Source organism: Dama dama, chromosome 19 (genome assembly GCF_033118175.1).
Source record: "Dama dama isolate Ldn47 chromosome 19, ASM3311817v1, whole genome shotgun sequence".
In the NCBI taxonomy this organism is placed as follows: domain Eukaryota; kingdom Metazoa; phylum Chordata; class Mammalia; order Artiodactyla; family Cervidae; genus Dama; species Dama dama.
In genome coordinates, this window is record NC_083699.1 from 91,058,530 (window position 1) to 91,079,812 (window position 21,283).

Below are 21,283 nucleotides of genomic sequence, written 5' to 3' on the forward strand. Positions count from 1 at the left end.
CACTGAGGAAACCAGATCTGAAAGAGACACGTGCACCCCAATGTTCATCGCAGCACTGTTTATAATAGCCAGGACATGGAAGCAACCTAGATGCCCATCAGCAGACGAATGCTTAAGGAAGCTGTGGTACATATACACCATGGAATATTACTCAGCCATTAAAAAGAATTCATTTGAATCAGTTCTAATTAGATGGATGAAACTGGAGCCCATTATACAGAGTGAAGCAAGCCAGAAAGATAAAGAACATTACAGCATTCTAATACATATATATGGAATTTAGAAAGATGGTAACGATAACCCTATATGCAAAACAGAAAAAGAGACACAGATGTACAGAACAGACTTTTGGACTCTGTGGGAGAAGGCGAGGGTGGGATGTTTCGCGAGAACAGCATGTATATTATCTATAGTGAAACAGATCACCAGCCCAGGTGGGATGCATGAGACAAGTGCTTGGGCCTGGTGCACTGGGAAGACCCAGAGGAATCGGGTGGAGAGGGAGGTGGTAGGGGGGATTGGGATGGGGAATACATGTAACTCCATGGCTGATTCATGTCAATGTATGACAAAACCCACTGCAATGTTGTGAAGTAATTAGCCTCCAACTAATAAAAATAAATGAAAAAAACAAAAAAAACCCTGTTCTTTTCAATTTCATAAAGCTACAAAAAGGAGAAAAGCAAACCAAAAAACCCATATAATGTATTCCTTACCATAAGCTCAGGTGATGTGATATCTCTTGGACCTTGATATGGATCATCACTAGATGCAAATGAGGCAAGTATTGACAAACCATTGAAAACCTGTTGATAGTGTTCACCAATACGGAGCAATAATTCATTATGCAGTCCTTGGAAATCTTGTCTCAGCAGGCTCCCCAGTTCAATTTCTGTTTCATTCTAACCCAAAGATTCATTAAAAAAAAAAAAAAAGTTGGTTTTTTCCTCCATACTAACATCTTAGAAATAAGTGTATTGATTTTAATACACTATAGTTAATCAGGAGCTCTGGATTAGGTGACAAGAATTACTAGTGATATTTAAAAGGCATTGGAAAAGGATTCTAATCTAGACTTTTCCTGGTAGGTTTGCCATGGACTACAGGTAAAAAAGAGAAGTGATCAGACTTTATTTTGAAATAAAATTTTTAAAAGGGAGGTATAGTTTTTTTATTAAGTTTTAAAATGTCATTACATTCAAAGAAATGTAACCCCTGAGAAGAAAATTAGTGGCTCTGCCTCTCTCTGCCTTAGCTTTCTCATCCACAAAATGGAAAAATAATAGTACTTTATCTCACTGGGTAGCTGAGAGGAGTTATGCAAGTGAAATAATCCATAAAAATTGCTTAGCAAAGTTTCTGACATGTAAGCATTGGAATGCTGTTACCATTCCACTTTCATAATACAGATTTTCTTTCTCAAAATGAATAAATACAGTTAATATTCAAAAAGACTCATGTAGAAAGAGATCCATAGCTGGCATATCATGAAATACAGGAAATAAATGAACTTTGGAGAAAAACAATAATTACATATGCATATCTGACAGGTTCTCTTGTTCCCAGGTAGCCTCTTATTCGTCAGATTTCGTTGCTACTACACTACTACGACACCAAAAAAAGCAGCATTGGCTATAATTTTAAATTTGAAAACTAGCAAGAAAGTGGGCCAAACTGTAATCAGAGCACCAAGTAATTAAATTCAATGCTGTCATTATACTACAGTTGAACGATATTGCCTCTTCTGACAGATATAATTATCTATCATTAGTCATTGATAGTTACAATCAATTAATAAATTCTAAAATGAAATTAGTTGTGAAGCTGATCCATGAATGGATGGCTATCATATACCATCATGGTAAAACAATAAAAAAAAAATAACAAAAGAATAATTCTATTTAATACTCTCCTTTGGCCCAGGACAATACTTATTTATGTACCACTTGAACTTATATTACCCTAAGATGGATTATAAACTACTCACTCTACTTCCATAAGAATGTCACAACAGCTTTCCTATAATGCTAATTTATACAAAAGAGTAAAACATATACAAATATTCAATTACCTTTAGATAATGAAGGGCACGTTCTAATTCATCCTTGGAACAGGAACAGACCAAATGGGAAAAAATATACTTGAAGTTATTTATTAAAATCTCTCTACGATTGACATTTAACTGTTTTCCTAAAGTTCGAATGAGAGCAGAAGCTGCAGGGCTTGCTTTGGCAGCAAGGTCAGGTAGCAACACTTGTAATGTTCTCTGAAAAAGAAACACTACAATTACCAAAGAGCACGTCTGACCAGGTGATAAAACATTCACATGAGCTATGTACAAAAATACTTAAAAATACCACTCAAATTTGGAGTCCACCTACAACATATCTGAATTCAGATTTACCACTTATTCACTCAACAGACATGTACTGAGCATCTACTATGGCACAGGCACTGCAGATATAGCAGTGAAAAATGGGCAAGGTTCCTGATGGCATAAAGTTTACACTGGAGGTGGGGAGAGATAGAACTAAATAAACTAATGTTCAAGTAGCAAAGAAAATAATTTCTCATTAGTACATATTCATGCTCTTAATTAGAGCAGAGGTTCCAAGCTTGATCTATTATTTGAGCTAACTAGTATTTAGACAATAAACAAGAGGAGACATAAATACAGTATTTTAACTTCTTCAAATTAAGAAGCTGATGCTACAATATTAAAGAAAACCTTTTTAATACACTGCCATCCTAACATGGCAACAAATCTATTTTGATTTTGGTCTATTTCCTTTAAGATCTTGTTCTTAAATAATATACAAAATTCCAAACATAAAATGATTGGCCTTTCATTTATTCACATATCTAACAAACAACTACTGCATGTCAGTGACTATTCTTGGCACTGAAGATGTGACAGTAAACAAGACCCAAGCCCTACCCTCAGAGGCTCTTATACCTTATTTGTGTTATGTCTTTCAACTTAATCCAGGAAGACTGGACATTATAAGGTAGTTTCTACCAAGTATTTATAATTATTGTGTTACAGTGCATAACATTTTATGACCTAATTATTAGATACTTAAGTTTCTTCTCAGGGTTTTGTTTATTTGATACTTGGAAAATGCTGCAATAAACCTCTGTGCTTTGAGGCCCCCAGATGAAATTACTGAATGAAAAGGTAAAAATATCTTTGTGGTCCTTAGTGTATAGTATCATAGTTCCTTCTAAGCTTTGCCCAATTTACACACGATTTAGTTTTGTTAAAATATAAAATACTATAGGGAAAAATTTTGCATATATCATTATTATAATTTATTAACTAATAATATTAACCTTTGCCTTTGGGAAAACATAAGAAGATAACCTATACCATCCATTTTTGAAACCTCAGCCCCACTAATGACTTTTCCAAGGCTTCCCAAACCACTACATACTACAAACTCGATTATCTGAATTCACATGTCATCTATAGCATTAGTTTGTACTCCCACTCCTTAGGGATAGATACGATCATATTAGACTTTGCCTTACCAATGAAATCCATCATAGCACTAAAGACATAAATGCTTGATGAACTGAATTAATTAGCATTAATTAATTAGCATTAACTTTTCAAGATAACCATAAAGAGCAATGACTCAAAACAACACATATTTCACTTTTATAACATAATATTATCATATCAAAGTCAAAAGATAACATGTAAATTTGAAAATCTATGGTCCTCATTATACTTGCCAGATAAATAAACAATGCCAGATTTTCTTAAAAAATAGAGAGAGAATGGAATAAACACAAAATACTGAACTGAAAACCTCAATAAAATCAACTATACTATGCAACATACAGTAAGGAAACGATTAAGATCAGGAAAGTCAAACACATTGGCAATTTCAGACAAGGTATTTAAAGCCATTTCTCGCTGGTGAGCCACATCTTGTTTTCGCATCTCAGCATTCTGGCATGGAGTACTAGGAAGTGCCGTCATCTGACTGGAGTGGAGGGATTCTACCAAAAACTAGAGCAAAATGATGTCAGTTTTCACACAAGGAAGAACATTTATCTATTATGTTTTAGGCTAACATAAAGGCCAGTATCAGAGTTCTAAACATATTACCTGACTAGTTCATTTAATTTTTGTAACAACCTTAATGAGGTATATATAAACACCCTTTTATAGATAAAGTAACCAGGCTTAGTTAAACTGGAATATGTTCTTAAGGATTACACCACTAGCACAGAGCAAAGCCTGTATTTTAACATTTCCCAACTTTTCAGACTGAACCTTTCTTGAATGAACCTTTCTTAAAACAAAGTACCTTATCCATAATATCAAAGCATAAAAAAGTTTATCACTAAAAGAAAGACTAATAAAAAAAAGACTTCTCTTAATAGATTACTTCTCTTAATAGATTAACAATAGAGTGTAGTAATTATTATAAGATGATTTTTTCCCCCTCTCCCATTTATAGCTTAAATCTTCAGACTAGGATGCTAAAATATAAAAATGACAAGATGTAGGGTCTTTTAAATAAACCAAATACATCATTAAAAAAGAAACATCTCTCTTAAAACAAGAAAAGTAGCTTTTGCAAAGTACTGCTATTTTCTTTAGTCAAGGCCAGTGCTGAATCTCACCTGACAGATGGGTTTCTTATACTGGCTGAAAAAGTTCTGCAGTTTAACACTTTTAGCCGCAACCAGTGCTCTAATTTCTGTGTACGCTGCTCCAGAGACAGACGCTGACTTGGATAATAAACAATGCAACAAGTGCAAGAGGGCAAAAGGTACCAAATCTCCTTTTGCTGCCCTAAAATTATTAAAAAAATAATTATTATCAATGTCTTGAAAATAAAAATCTATAAATAAATGCAAACTGTTATCACATTTCTCTCTATAACATCACAACTCTCATATCACCATTTCTAACAGCAGGCAAACAAAAAAGGTGAATGGCCAAAATAAATAAGGCAGTATATGAAAGCTGCCAAACTTACCTTCCAATATCCCCTGTTGTAAGAATCAAGGTATCCTTCAATTCATTATTTCTTGAGATCTGAGCATGTGTATATGCTTCCTTCATCCTTAGGACAAAAAGCTAGAACAACAAGATTAACTAGTTAAATTTTTAGAACCAGGTTTATGAAAATACATAAAAATAAAAATTTAAAATAAAAGTCATCAACCTCTTTTATAAATCCATCCTCAGCATCCAAGGATTCCAATATATACTTGATATTTCCACTAAAAGCCACTCTAACATCCTTGTCTGGATCTTCCATTAAATTTAATAAAGTTCCAAGAACCGTTTTTACTTCTGTTTCATCTTCTCTAAAATCAAGATGCTTACAAAGATGATGCAGATTTTCTATGAAAGCTAAAAACAAGAGCATATAATACCTAAGTTAACACATTAAATTTAAAAGTTGTACTATAAAAATATTGCCAATAAATAATACACTACAAAGAATGTTAAGTTGTCTTATAAAGTCAATATTTTGTGTTTAAATTTGTAAAGCATATAGAACTGTGGAGGATTAAAATGAATACTTGAAAAACTAATATACCTATAAATTTAAATTTACTTTAGGGATTTCACTGGTGGTCCAATGGTTAAGAATCTGCCTGCCAATGCAGGGGACATGGGTTCCATCCCTAGTCGGGAAAGACCTCACTTGCCACAGAGCAACTATGCCAATGCACTACAACTATTGAGCTTGAACTCTAGAAGCCGTGAGCCACAGCTTCTGAAGCCTGCCCTATAGAGTCTGTGCTCCACAAGAGAAGCCACCACAGTGAGAAGCCTGCACACCTCAACAAAGGATAGCCCTGCTCACCTTAATTATAGAAAGATGGCACGGAGCAAGAAAGACCCAGCACAGGCAAAAATAAATAAATAATCTTTTATATTAAAAAAATTTATGTTATGTTTTTAGTAGAAGTTATACGTAATTTAAATCTAAAATAAATTCTAGAATTTTTAAAGTTATAAAATGATTACTCACTCAGATTTTTTAAATTACTGGGATAGACTTAAAAGCATATTACCGTAATCTAAAGAAGTGTGAATAAAGGGAAAGCTTGTTGTTTTTTTTGTTTGTTTAGTCACTAAGTCATGTCCAACTCTTTTGCAACCCCACAGACTGTAGCCCACCAGGCTCCTCTGTCCACAGGATTTCCCAGGCAAGAATACTGGAATGGATTGCCATGTTCTTCTCCAGGGAATCTTCCCCACCCAGGGATCGAACCCATGCCTCCTGTTCTGGTAGATAAGTTCTTCACCACTGAGCCAGAGAGTTTCTTGGACTGTAAGGAGATCCAACCAGTCAATCCTAAAGGAAATCAGCTCTGAATATTCATTGGAAGGACTGATGCTGAAGCTGAAACTCCAATACTTTGGCCACCTGATGTGAAGAACTGACTCATTGGAAAAGACCCTGATGCTGGGAAACATTGAAGGCAGGAGGAGAAGGGGACGACAGAAGATGAGATGGTTGGATGGCATCACTGACTTGACGGACATGAGTTTGAGTAAGCTCTGGGAGTTGGTGATGGACAGAGAACTCTGGCGTGCTGCAGTCCATGGGGTCACAGAGTCTGACACAACTTAGTGACTCAACAACAATAACCACCCAAAGCAAGCCGTCATCCAAGTATGTGTATACATTTCATGCTCCCAACAAATTCATACACCATTACCATTGGAAAGTGGTAAAGATATAATCTATACTCCTCAGGGGGCAAAGTATCGGATTATTTGAAGTTCTGAAGGTCCAGAGCAGTGCCAGGGGACACATTAAGAATGTCCCTGGGATCACTAGAGATACAGGATACTGAACCCCGCAGTATTGAACCAAACAATAGGTATGTCCCTTACACTGTCCAATCACAAGAGCATTTTAAAACTCTAAAAATTACTTCCCTTGTTAGTTCTGTGATACAGTCTATCAGACATCCTGTTTATGAATAATTACATAAACATTGAATCTATCAAGCAAGTCTAATTTTTTAAGGCTTCAGGCTAACTCTACCATTGTTTTTTTTTTTAAAGGATCTTAAATAGGTTTTAAAATATTAAATTAATCATAACAAACCACTTACCAAGTTTCACTGGGCTAGGTGTTTTTTTTTTCAGTAGGAAAAGGAATGGCTTGCAAACAGAAGATTTTAGTCGAGAAGATGAACATTCATGTTGAGAAGCGACTTTTAGGCTCTTACATAAGAGGTCAATATGCCCATATTCAGAGAAAGGTTCTGTTAAAGAACTTGTCAAATAAAACTTGCCATGAAGTGTACAGACAAGCTGACCAAGTACAGATGCAAATTCTTTTTTGACAATGTCAGAATCATCTTTGACTTTATCTCTGGGGGAAAAAAAAAGGACTAAATCTTTTGTTTTATTTTGTGGTCTAAATAGTCTTGCTTCATTTGGTGCAAAAGTACTGATTAAACAAAGAACAGAAGCAAAAAAATTTTAATTCTAAAACTAAAAGCAACATTTGTTCTATATATCCAGCAATAAACATAAATTTGTATATATGAAATCTGTCCAAATTGTATACTCAAATTAAAATATTAATACATACACAAGAATCTTGGGAACTCTGTTATAAGGATTCTGCTGCTGCAGTAAGATAAAGAATCCATTAATACAACTTGTCCGGATTACTTCGTGAGAGCTCTGCAGGGCCCAGCTGTAAACTGCTGTTCTCCACTCAAGGTGTATTCTTCTTGGAAACAGAGTTAGAAGAAATACACATCGTGATTGGGCCTGGGGTGCTAAAAAAATTAAGCCTATTAATCAAGATTTCTAAGTGTTAATTTTACATACACACACCATATATATGTATTCCTTATTGTAAAATCAAATAACATTTAAAATACATACAGCATTTAATTAAAAGCTCCTTTTCCATATATCAAGCACATGCACTGAAAAAGGTCCATGTATAATCCTACTAGTAACAGTGAAATCTAAATTGAAAATTACACCCATCAAACACCAAAAAATATATACTTGTTTAGGTTGTTACATCTTTGACTTTTTTTTTTGGCTACACCATGCAGCCTGTGGCATTTTAGCTCCCTGACTAGGGATCAAATCTGGGCCCTCCACAGTGAAAGCACAGTCTTAACCACTGTACTGCCAAGGAATTCCCTCTCTTTTTTAAGATAGCAAAAAATTTAAAATTTGAAAATGCCAAGTGCTGGTGAAGATGTGAAACAAAAGGAACTCATATTTTGCTAACAGCGATGTAATTTAGAATGACATCTTTGGAGAACAATGTGCCAGAATAGAGCTGAGGATGCATAAATCCTACAATTTATCCCTTTCTACATGTCTAACTCCTTTTTGAATTATTAAAAAATGTACATTATTTTGTAATTATTAAAAAACAGAAATGATAACTGTTAGAAGTCTTATATAGAGATAAGTTAAAACAAAACAAATCACACATATAGAATTTTATGACCACTTACAGTAGCTATCAGAAATCCTCTGGCTTAATGTTAGAAGACTGGTGGCAAATGTGGTCAACTTTAAAGAGTCATCATCAGAATGGAAACAAATCCATGGAAGTGAGAGCACTCCACATAAATCTTCCAGGATATGATCTTCAAAAGAAGTGTTTACTACAGAAACACATAATAGGTGGTTAATGGTATCTTTTCCTTAAAAGATGTCTTCTTTCAATTAAAAAAAAAGACATTCTACACATCAAATGGAATTACAACAAACATTCAATAAACAGGGGTTCTTAACATAAAGATGATGTTCTGAGGTCTGTGAATCCAAAGGAATTAAATGTGACTTTATGAAATTATGCATTTATATTTTTAGGAGAATCATAGCATTCTTTAGATTCTCAAAATAAAATTTAAAATTTATAAATAATTTCTACTGACTGAAAAAGAATACTAAAAGTATTGTACAAATAAATTTAGAACTTATAAATTACTGATACGCTTAACAGAACTGAAATCAAGAATAAACTTTTGGGCATTCCCAACACTGGTTCATTTAGGCCTTAGGCAAAAAAGAAAACTTATTTCCATACTGATTACTGGTTATTTTGATCCATTGCTTTTTTGTACTCACCTTGAATATACATCAAAGCATCATATATTTTTACCACTTTGTCAATAATTGTCTCCAGATCAGGTTTCTGAACAGATTCTAACAAAGTTCTACAGCTCCTAAGCACTTTTGTGTAAAAATCCACAGACATCCAAGTTATCCTTACTGAAGGTTTCTTCTTACACTTCTGTTGACAGTCCTTGAAATTATAGCTGCAGTTAAAACATTTTTTAAGACAATTAAAATGAATTTTATTATAGTCAAAACTAATATTGTAGTAAGCCAAAAGAAATTGTGAGTATAAAACTAACCTAAAACTTTAAACCAATTCAAAGTAAATATGCATATCAATTAATATATCATTATTATTTTAAGTTTAATCTCTTTATGTCAGTCTAAATCACACATGATTTGGTAATTAATGTTAATCTATGCTATTTAAATGTGATACCACCAGGCTTTAAAACAACAGAAGATATAGCTGTATAAACCCTTTCTTAACAATAGGAAAAAGCAGACTTTATCCAAATTAGCTATTACTTTAAGTTATCTCAAATTCCAAATTTAAGGCAATCTGAATTAATACAGCTTCTTTAATCTCCTTCATAACTTTGTATTAGCTAGTTAAGAGTGACTCAGGAAAATTAAAAGATTAAAAAAAAAAAGAAAAACAAAGAGTGAGTCAGGAAACACAGAATAAATGATCATATAAAAAATGATCAAGGAGTGTTGGTGTATAACATGGCAGTAAAAAATAAGACTAAATCTTCAGAGAGGTTCACACTTTATTCCTTCTGATAGAGTAATTAACCTATATTAAGAATGCTAAACTAAAAATATCTCTAATGAGTTTTAAATTCCTACTTTTATTATCAAAGGGAAAGTTCTTTTGATGAAATATTTGGCTTGAAGAGCACTGAATTTTGAGTTGTATAAAAAAATATTCTACCTTTCCACCCCAGAAAGTTAGTTCAGGCTTCAGACAAAAAAGAGCCTCAATTTTGAATGTGTAAAGAGGACATAAAAACATTTACTTCACAGAATTGTTGTAAAGATTAAATAAGATATGTACAGTACTTAACATAGTATCTGGCATTTAGCAGACGCTCAATACAAAACAAATTTCTCTTTCACTGAAAAATTTTGTGTTCTAAGGTCACAAAAATCAAGTGAATAAAGAGGTCTTCCAAAACAATAAATTTAAATGTATTACACCCAGAAAATACAAGTTGTTTTTACCAGTCCATGTTTTGATGAGAACAATGAACAGTACACAGAGCAGTCAGTTGTAGAATGACAGCAATTCCTTCTAAAACCTCAATAATAGGATGCTTCACATTATTGGATTCAAGGAAAATTTGAAGGTCCTCAGCCTTCTGTTTCAGTGCACTCCATAATATGCTCTTTTTGTTCATATCCACATGTTTAATTCTGTAATTAATTATAACCAGAGTGTAAAGATTCATATTCATATGAATTTATATAATCTTGTTTGTACATGAAAAATATTTTAAACAAAAGACAGCATGTAATGGCAACCACTGACATTTTGTTTGTTTTTTGCTATACCATATGGCTTGCGGGATCTTAGTTCCCCAACCAGGAATTGAACCCAGGCCATGGCAGTGAAAGCACTGAGTCCTCATCACTGCACCACCAGGGAAATCCCTACAACTACTGAAATTTATAATAACTTTTACAGTTGGCTAAAATATGGGAATTCTTTAGCTACATTACAAAAAAAATAATTTGTTAACATTTTTTAAATTGTTGATAGATGTATAGTCACAGAGATTTTTTAATGTATTAAAAAGTCAAATCAGGCAAGTAAATACTTTTAACTAACCATATTTAGTCATGGAATCTTTTATACTAAAATAGACTACAAGAACTATTAGACTTTTCAAGCACTCCTTCGACTACTTATAGAAAGAACAAATGCTCTTCGTGTATTTAAGGCAAAGCACTTAAATAAAGGTGATTTTTAAGTCACTAAAGTTTTATTTAGTGGCTAAATACAAACTGAATGAAAGTCTTACTCCTCAGTCTGTTTTGGTGCTCTTTTGGAAGAGTTTAAAGATGAGCTGAGTCGACGCCTTTTGGGTGACAGTCCATTGCTATTACTGCTGAGGTTTTCCTGTTGAATTTGGCACTGAACTTCATCAATGATTTCCATACTTTCCATTTTTAAGGCTGCATAAAGTGGGCCCAACAAATACTGAGGAAGCAAAAATAATTTAAAAAACTATTTCTTAGAAAATAAGTTTATATGTATTATTCATAGATAGCAAAAATGCATTAGGTATTAAGATTCCAAAGAAGGTAAATTATTTTCAGAGTCTCATCAAACAAAACAAAAACCTAAGTTAATCTAATAAGAGCTATGGTTCTATAGTTTTAGAAGGCCTAAGACAAATCCTTCTATAACCTGTTTTCCCTTGACCAAAATACCACAAAGAAAAATTCTACAAGGAAACGACTAACTTCTTTTATACAATAAATCTAGCAATATTTACAGATAAAGTAAACTAAAATATTTAATCAATTTATTGCATAACTATTGTATCACACTCCCACAGTTCAAATAGAAAAAAAGGCATAATTTGGCATGACTAGTACTATATACTCATAGGTTTTCTAGAAGTGATTGATTATAACCTGTCAAAGAAAAAGTCTAGGTGAGTGCTCAAAGTTTTTGCAATGAAGTTGATACCCTGAATTCAATGAAGTTGAATTAAAAGGGGCCCCCTTTTAATCAATAATGCAACAAACACGTTAACTCTTCACAAACTCTACTTTAAAACATTCTACTCCATTGGCAATTTATTACCAACATAGTGAACAAATCTTTCTGAAACCAAGTTAAAAATCCGTAATAGGAAGCCAAAGTAGATTATAAAAAGTATCCCATTCTGAATGTACATTATTATAGCTATTCTAGCAACCAAGAAAAGATATTCTATTTCCTCTTTATTACTCTTGCACAATGCATACACTTAAATTAAGGCAAAAATATATGCTTAACAAGTAACCTTAAAAATGACTTACCTCCACATCTGCCTGAACTCCAAGCACATCTACAAGAGCTTTACAAATATTTCTCACATAAACCTTCCTGACTTGTAAAGCAGATTCATACCCAGCTGGCACATATTTAAGGAAATACTGCAGTAAGTGGCACAAAGCTGCTTTTAGCAAATCAGACTTAAGCTGCAAAAGCACACCATCTTCAAACATGACACAGAGTTTTTCTAGCAGCATATTTAAGTAGACAGGCTCAATATTTCTATAAGCTTCTGTTTCAGAAGAGAACAGGGTCTTTATCAGTTTTGATAATGGCTCTTCATAGAGTTTCAATTGGTCAGCATCCATTTCTACTAGTTGTTTTAATAATTCCAAAAATGAGCTGAAAAAAGTGCTGGCTGGTTGTGCTGGTAGTCCTCCAAGCTCAAAGAGTTCACTTAAAAGGCTAATTGCTAAGGATTTAACTTTTGGACTCCCATACTCTAGCAGAACACAACCTATCTGCCAAAGTAAGAGTTCCTGCCTTCTAAAAAACACAATTGCAATAATACGAATAAGAACCGTCAATAAAGTGACTTCAATAAACTCTAAATTTTGCATGTTCATGAGCTGCAAAGGAGCTGGCTGTAAATATCCTACAAGTTCATCAAACTGACTTAAAAATCGATGAACTACCACTGGCCATTCCACAAAGTGTTCTACTGCATCTCTTTTGTGCAGGTAAATCAAGTCTTCAAAAAGATGTAATAATTCCTTCATCAGTACTCCAAAAATAGCAGGACTCTTGCTTTTAAAAAGAAATAATAATGCACAGATGACTTCACAGATTTTTTTGTGTAACATATGACAGGATGGAGTGGCTGCAATCCGCAGAAGTCTTGTTATGATCCAATTACTGAATTCTTTGAAATAAACAGAAAAAGATATTAAATAAATAAGTATATTAGAGTGCTACTTAATTTGCTAAATGCTTGATTTATTTTTAAAGTATAAACTTCATTGACAAAATAGTCTAAAACATTCCCTACACAATGGAAACATAATAATTTAGAATTCCAATTTGGAGTCAGACAAGATCCTAGCTTTCCACTTAGTACTTGTGTGAACTTTTCATTTCTCTAAACTTCTGTAACTTCATCTTTGAAAAGGGGACAATGACACCTACTTTATATGTTATCCTGACCAAGTAAGATAATATACATGGAATTTTCCACATAGTGCCCAAAGTTAACTAAATGCTCAATAAATAGTTATCATTCCCAACAAATGTTATTGAATGGTGACTCTGCCTCAGATGCATAAGAACAAATCAGTCATAGTCTTGTTCTCCTAAATCCTACAATATAATTTCTCGAACTTTTAAATTGCAACTAAGAGATGTATTTTACATCACAGTGTAGCATAAATATGCATATTATTTTATTTAATAAATGATACAAGTTTCATAAAATATTACTTATTCTGCAATGTACTATGATATTTCTAGTCAATTATATTTCATCTTCAATACCCACTAAATGGCTTATAACCTGTTGTTTAAAAGTCAATGTGGCAAAGAATATAGATTAACAAGTATTTATAATGTATTAATAGTTTAATAAGTACCATGACAGAAGAAATGTAGAGCACTTTGTATCAACAGAGCATAAAGAAAGAGCAACTAAGCTAGTCCTAGCATAGACCATCAGTAATGGTCAGAAAAGACTTTTTAGAGGACATACTATCAAAGTTGACTCTTAAGATTCAAGCAAAAAAAAAAAAGATTCAAGCAAAAAATTTTAAAATACTCTATGCATTGTACAGAAAAAAAGATATTTGCTTTACATCTCTTTATGATGAAGCCAACAAAGGGACAAAAGTAGTGAGAATAAGGAGAAAAGCCTGGAAAAAAGTTTCAACATCCAGAATGGGAGTAGTAAGCTTGTTCTGAGAGGGCCAAATATGAAATATTTCAGGCTTAAGGGCATATGATCTCCATGTCAACTACTCAGTTGCCTTTGAAGTAGCTGCAGACAATATATAAATGAATGATCATGGCTATGTTCCAACAAAACTTTGTTTCCAGAAACAGGCAGCCAGCCTATGAGTCATGGTTTGCTAAGGTGCGATATAAAAAGGCATTATCGAAAACAGAAAAAGGAAAACTGCTCAAATGTTCAATGGCATATAAACATATGCAGTTACTTCTGCTCCATTCGTATTTAGTTCATAATAAAAGAAAACAAGGATGTATGAAATAAAACCATTTTGCTCCCTCAACTTATAGCAAATTTGACCAAAATACGCATAACAATGTGTTTGTGACATTTCAGAAGAGCAGAAGAGGCAGAATTCATAAAAGAGATTGCAAATGAATGTACAAACAGGAGAACTTACCAATACAACTGCCTTTGGCTTCATTTTGCCCATGGCTTCCATTCACATTTACAAACATAAGTGGGGAGGACTTCATGATATGCTGGATGAAATCAAGCAACATCACAGAGGTTGGCTGAGAGTCAGTTTTCTTTACAAGTTCCAGAGCAACTGAAACAACAAAAGATTCATTTTAAAGAGTCATAACAAATTAAGTGGCAGTCTTTTTCTTAAGAAACTAGTCTCTGGTGACAAGAATTATGTCCAACACAATGTTTATGATAAATTCATGGGATTAAACACTAAAATCCTATCTTCCTAATTTTAAATGTTTAATAATCACATGTATCCATCTATCATATATGCATTTACCAAACATATAGGCTATAGGCCTGTAATATTCCTGGCACTGTGTTAAAACCTGAGGATTAAAAAAAACCCTAACAATCAGGTGAGGGAGTCAGACAAATAAACTAGTAATTATATCAATAATATGATGTGTTAACTACACTAATCTACAATAAATGAAACAAAGGTCTGCAAAGAGCCTGTGAAGGAGCTGATTCCCAGATGATGAGAAGTTGGTCAAACAGACAGGGTAAGGACAAGTGGTCTAAACAGATAGAGTACCATATGAAAATACATTTTGCAAGTACTCAGTAGCCCTTTGTCATTTTTCAGGAACTCAAAATTTTACTGACTGAAAAAGAAAGGCTAGATGACTATTGTAATTCTTAAAATATATGTCAAATTTGGAGTTAAATTTATAAATCATGAGCCACATGCCACTCCAGATTATCCCTTCCATGTAATTTCAGCAGACATGGTGCATATGACACCATCTTACCAAGTTGGTAGTATTTGTCTTTTAGACTGTTAAAAACAGTAAATAGTTGATTCTTATTTACCTTATTTACCTGGACAGAATCTTATTACCTTCCATAGACAAAGTGGCCAACTCTTATACAGAGTTTCTTAAAGTGACATTTGCTTTTTTTCAACCACTGACATAAGATCTATCTAAAAGAGAACTGGCCAAATATTTTTATTTAAAATAATTCATATATCAAAGAAGAATCAATGGCAAGCAGTATCTAGATAACAAAGAGGAAAACAGAATTATTTTAAAAGTGTAAATCACATTATGTAATAAGTAATACATACTTTAATACGAACAACAACAAGTAACTATCATAAATCCTAACTATATATCTAAAGCTACATGGAGAAAAATGCTACTATAATGTGCATACATGAAAAAGAAAACAATTCTTAAGATTTGTATCAGAAATAATTGTTTCTTACCAACATTTACGTCTGTAAGTATTCGGTCAATGAACTGACATAGAATTTGTCTTGGCTTCTGTACAACAGTACTGTATTCCTCTGGACTGGCACTAAAACACAAATAAAATGCTTTTAACCCTTAAAGGGATGATACCACTCTAACGGCAGCAAGCAAAGAGGAATTAAAGACCCTCTTGATGAGGGTGAAGGAGGAGACTGAAAAAGCCAGCTTAAAACTAAATATTAAAAAAACTAAAATCATGGCATCCAGCCCCATTACTTCATGGCAAATAGAAGGGGAGAAGGTGGCAACAGTGACAGATTCCCTCGTCTTGAGCTCTAAAATCCCTGTGGATGGTGACTGCAGCCATGAAATCAGAAAACAATTGCTTCTTGGCAGGAAAGCTATGACAAACCTAGACAGTGTGTCGAAAAGCAGAGACATCACTCAGCCAACAAAGGTCCATACAGTCAAGGCTATGGTCTTCCCAATGGTCACGTAGGGTTGTGAGAGCTGGACTGTAAAGAAGGCAGAGCACCAAAGAATTAATGCCTCTGAACTGTGGTGCTAGAGAAGACTCTTGAGAGTTCCTTGGACAGCAAGGAGATCAAACCAGGCAATCTTAAAGGAAATCAACCCTGAATACTCATTGGAAGGACTGATGTTGAAGCTGAAGCACTGGTATTTTGGTCACCTGATGTGAACAGCCAATTCTCAAAAAGTCCCTGATGCTGGGAGAGACTGAGGGCAGAAAGAAAGAGGGTATCAGAGGATAAGATGGCTGGATAGCATCACCAATGCAATGGACATGAACTTGGGCAAACTCTGGGAGATGATGAAGGACAGGGAGGCCTGGCATGCTGCAATCCATGGGGTCACAAACACTTGGACACAACTGGGCGAATGAACAAAAACCCTTAAAGAGACTCACAATTTCATCTGTAAAAAATTCTCTAAAGTTGAACTTACCAAATGTGTTTAGTTTTAATGTTGACACTGATAGTATTCTGCAAAGTATACAATCTGCAAAGTCTAGACCTGTCTTGCCCAATATGGTAAATCTTTATCACACGCTATTGAGAACCTGATATATAGTTAGTCCAAAATGAGATGTGCTACAACTATGATATACACATTGGATTTGGAATATTCTCTACCAAAAATATGTAATAATGCACTAATAATTTTATATTAATTACATGTTAAAATGATAACATCTGGATATACTGAGTTAAATAATATATTTTGGGTTTCTTTAGTTTATTTTATTTTAATTGAAGCATAATTGACTTATGACATTGTATTAGTTTCTGATATACAGCAAACTGAATCAGTTATCATATATTCTTTTTCATATTATTTTCTATTATGATTTATTACAGGATATTCAATACAGCTTTCTGTGCTATACAATAGGATGTTGTTTATCCATCTGCATATAATAATGGCATCTGCTAGCCCCAAACTCCCTGTCCAACTCTCCCCTGCTCCCCACCTTTGGCAGCCACAAGTCTGTTCTCTATGTCTGAGTCTGTTTCTGATTCATAAATAAGTTCATTTGCATTTGTATTTTAAATTACACATATAAGTGATATATACAATATGGTAATAATATATATTGCTAAAATTAATTTCAGCTATTTCCATTTTGTAATGTGGGAAATTTTCAATTATATATGTGACTTCCTTCATAGTTCTATTGAATAGATCTAGACTTCTAGAAAAATCAAAAGACAACAGCTTCTTCAACAAAGAAATTCCAAGGGAAAAAAGAGAGAAGAAACTTATAATGAAGACTTAAGAGCCGTATCGACCAAGTACAATGGCTGATCCTACATTGGATTCTGAATCAAGAATAAAAACTAATAGCAAACTATAAATGACAACTGGGGAAATTTGAGCAGACTAGTTATTTGATGTTTTTAAGAAATTAAAGTTTTAGATACGATAATGGTATTGTGGTATGTCTAAAAAGTTTTTACACTCTAGAAATAAATAGTGGTATTTATTGATAAAATGATGTCTGGAATTTGCTGCAAAGTACTCTGAGGAGTAGATTTAAATCTATTAAGAAATCTATTTAAATCTATTGAGAAATAAGGGACTAGATCTGATAGACAGAGTGCCTGATGAACTATGGACGGAGGTTCGTGACACTGTAGAGGAGACAGGGACCAAGACCATCCCCAAGAAAAAGAAAAGCAAAAAAGCAAAATGGCTGTCTGAGGAGGGCTTACAAGCAGCTATGAAAAGAAGAGTAGCAAAAAACAAAGGAGAAAAGGAAAGATATACCCATTTGAATGCAGAGTTCCAAAGAATAGCAAGGAGAGATAAGAAAGACTTTCTCAGTGATCAGTGCAAAGAAAACAGAGGAAAACAATAGAATGGGAAAGACTAGAGATCTCTTAAGAAAATCAGAGATACTAAGGGAACATTTCATGCAAAGATGGGCTCAATAAAGGACAGAAATGGTATGGACCTAACAGAAGCAGAAGATATTAAGAGGTGGTGGCAAGACTACACAGAAGAACTGTACAAAAAAGATCTTCACGACCCAGATAAACATGATGGTGTCATCACTCACGTAGAGCCAGACATCCTGGAATGTGAAGTCAAGTGGGCCTTAGGAAGAATCACTATGAACAAAGCTAGTGGAGGTGATGGAATTCCAGTTGAGCTATTTCAAATCCTAAAAGATGATGCTATGAAAGTGCTGCACTCAATATGCCAGCAAATTTGGAAAACTCAGCAGTGGCCACAGGACTGGAAAAGGTCAGTTTTCATTCCAACCCCTAAGAAAGGCAATGCCAAAGAATGCTGAAACTACCGCACAATTGCACTCATCTCACATGCCAGTAAAATAATGCTCAAAATTCTCCAAGCCAGGCTTTAGCAATACGTGAACTGTGAACTTCCAGATGTTCAAGCTGGTTTTAGAAAAGCAGAGGAACCAGAGATCAAATTGCCAACATCCGCTGGATCATCGAAAAAGCAAGAGAGTTCCAGAAAAACATCTATTTCTGCTTTATTGACTATGCCAAAGCCTTTGACTGTGTGGATCACAATAAACTGTGGGTAAGTCTGAAAGAGATGGGAATCCCAGACCACCTGACCTGCTTCTTGAGAAATCTGTATGCAGCTCAGGAAGCAACAGTTAAAACTGAACATGGAACAACAGACTGGCTCCAAATAGGAAAAGGAGTACGTCAAGGCTGTATATTGTCACTGTGCTTATTTAACTTATATGCAGAATACATCATGAGAAACACTGGGCTGGATGAAGCACAAGCTGGAATCAAGATTGCCAGGAGAAATAACAATAATCTCAGATATGCAGATGACACCTCAGATGTGCAGATGATACCACCCTATGGCAGAAAACGAAGAACTAAAGAGCCTCTTGATGAAAGTGAAAGAGGAGAGTGAAAAAGTTGTCTTAAAGCTCAACATTCAGAAAGCTAAGATCATGGCATCTGGTCCCATCACTTCATGGCAAATAGATGGGCAAACAGTGGAAACAGGGAGAGGCTTTATTTTGGGGGGCTTCAAAGTCACTGCAAATGGTGATTGCAGCCATGAAATTAAAAGACGCGTACTCCTTGGAAAGAAAGTTATGACCGACCTAGACAGCATATTAAAAAGCAGAGACATTACTTTGTCAACAAAGGTCCGTCTAGTCAAGGCTATGGTTTTTCCAGTAGTCGTGTATGGATGTGAGAGTTGGACTATAAAGAAAGCTGAGTGCCAAAGAATTGATACTTTTGAACTGTGTTGTTGGAGAAGACTCTTGAGAGTCCCTAGGACTGCAAGGAGATACAACCAGTTCATCCTAAAGGAGATCAGTCCTGAGTGTTCACTGGAAGGACTAATGTTGAAGCTGAAACTCCAATACTTTGGCCACCTGATTCGAGAAGCTGACTCATCTGAAAAGACCCTGATGCTGGGAAAGATGGAGGGCAGGAGGAGAAGGGGACAACAGAGGATGAGATGATTGTATGGCATCACTGACTCAATGGACATGAGTTTGGCTAAACTCCAGGAGTTGGTGATGGACAGGGAAGCCTGGCATGCTGTGGTCCATGGGGTCGCAAAGAGTCGGACATGACTGAGCAACTGAACTGAACTGAACTGAACTCTGAGGAGAGGAACAGAGCCATGAATTGATTATTATCATTATGGGAAGTGGGAAATCTATACACTATTTTTTATTTTATGTTCAAAACTTTCCACAATAAAAATTCAATAAATGTTAGGAAAAAATAAACATAGAGGCCTAAGAACAACCAAGAAAAAGTAATATTAAAAGGAGATACAATAATTAATCTGAGGAGGAGTATCCTAGAATCCTGAATGAATTCAACTTGAGTTCTATAATTTTGTATAAGTAACCAAGCCAGTCCATCCTGAAGGAGATAAGTCCTGGGTGTTCACTGGAAGGACTGATGCTGAAGCTGAAACTCCAATACTTTGGCCACCTCATGTGAAGAGTTGACTCATTGGAAAAGACCCTGATGCTGGGAGGGATTGGGGGCAGGAGGAGAAGGGGACGACAGAGGATGAGATGGCTGGACGGCATCACCGACTCAATGGGCATGAGTTTGAGTAAACTCCGGGAGTTTGTGATGGACAGGGAGGCCTGGCATGCTGCGATTCATGGGGTCGCAAAGAGTTGGACATGACTGAGCGACTGAACTGAATTGAACTGACTGAACCAAGGAATAGAACATAAGAATATAATAGAAAGTCTGTGTTCCACTACATGATAAGGAATCATAGAGTCATTCATGTAATCAACAAACACTTACTGAGTGCGTATCATGTACCAGAGAACTCATCAGAAGCTACTACTGGGAAGGTAAAAGATAGTTTAATGGAGGAGACTGATAAGTCAATCTAGCCCTCTATTCAGGCCGGATTATGATGCTAATCACCAAAACAGTTAACACAGGTGGAAACACAGGTATGGGGAGGAAAAAACCCCAGTTTTAGAAATAGCGAGTTTAAAGTCTCAAGGGAACTAAGTGGGATGTCCAAAAGACTGCTGGAATTACAGTTCTAGACCTCAAGTGAAACAGGATATAGACTAACTAGCCTAGAGATATAGACTAAGTTATTGATATATAATAGTACATATCAAGCAAAGCTAAACATACTGTATTATGTCATATTTCACATGAAATAAAATCAGGAAATTAGACCCTGATTTTCACATGAGGAATCTGATTCTTACACAGATTATATAATCTACCAGTATTACAGCTAGTAGTAGTGGAAGCCTTGAATAAGAATGCAAATGTAGTAACAGGAAAGCCAAAGACAGAACCCTAAGTTAAGGTTAGAGGAGCCAAGGGGAGAAAAAAAAAAGGGTCAGAGAAACAGAAAAGTCATGAGAAATGTGTTCTAGAATCCAAGGAGAATTTTAGGAGGGAGCTGTCAACAAGATCAAATAAAAGTAGTTAAAATGTCCTTTGCATATATATTTTATATGGTAAAATATATTTAACATAAAATTTACCATCTTAACCTTTAAGAGTACA

The 21,283-nt window shown here is 34.6% G+C and overlaps 1 protein-coding gene across 2 annotated transcripts in view; it reads right to left on the reverse strand.

The window, feature by feature from the left end:
• ATR (ATR serine/threonine kinase) overlaps positions 1-21,283 on the reverse strand; it is a 114,589-nt gene that overhangs the window by 84,761 nt on the left and 8,545 nt on the right. For both annotated transcript variants that reach the window (XM_061167772.1, XM_061167771.1), the window contains exons 2-16: positions 15,764-15,855; positions 14,480-14,629; positions 12,128-13,005; positions 11,119-11,297; positions 10,319-10,510; positions 9,101-9,291; positions 8,482-8,634; positions 7,587-7,779; positions 7,102-7,364; positions 5,187-5,377; positions 4,998-5,098; positions 4,639-4,810; positions 3,848-4,018; positions 2,072-2,266; positions 717-902 (exon numbers count right to left, since the gene is read on the reverse strand). In XM_061167772.1, the coding sequence (XP_061023755.1) occupies positions 717-902; positions 2,072-2,266; positions 3,848-4,018; positions 4,639-4,810; positions 4,998-5,098; positions 5,187-5,377; positions 7,102-7,364; positions 7,587-7,779; positions 8,482-8,634; positions 9,101-9,291; positions 10,319-10,510; positions 11,119-11,297; positions 12,128-13,005; positions 14,480-14,629; positions 15,764-15,855 (3,307 nt within the window). The remainder of the gene's footprint in view (positions 1-716; positions 903-2,071; positions 2,267-3,847; positions 4,019-4,638; positions 4,811-4,997; positions 5,099-5,186; positions 5,378-7,101; positions 7,365-7,586; positions 7,780-8,481; positions 8,635-9,100; positions 9,292-10,318; positions 10,511-11,118; positions 11,298-12,127; positions 13,006-14,479; positions 14,630-15,763; positions 15,856-21,283) is intronic.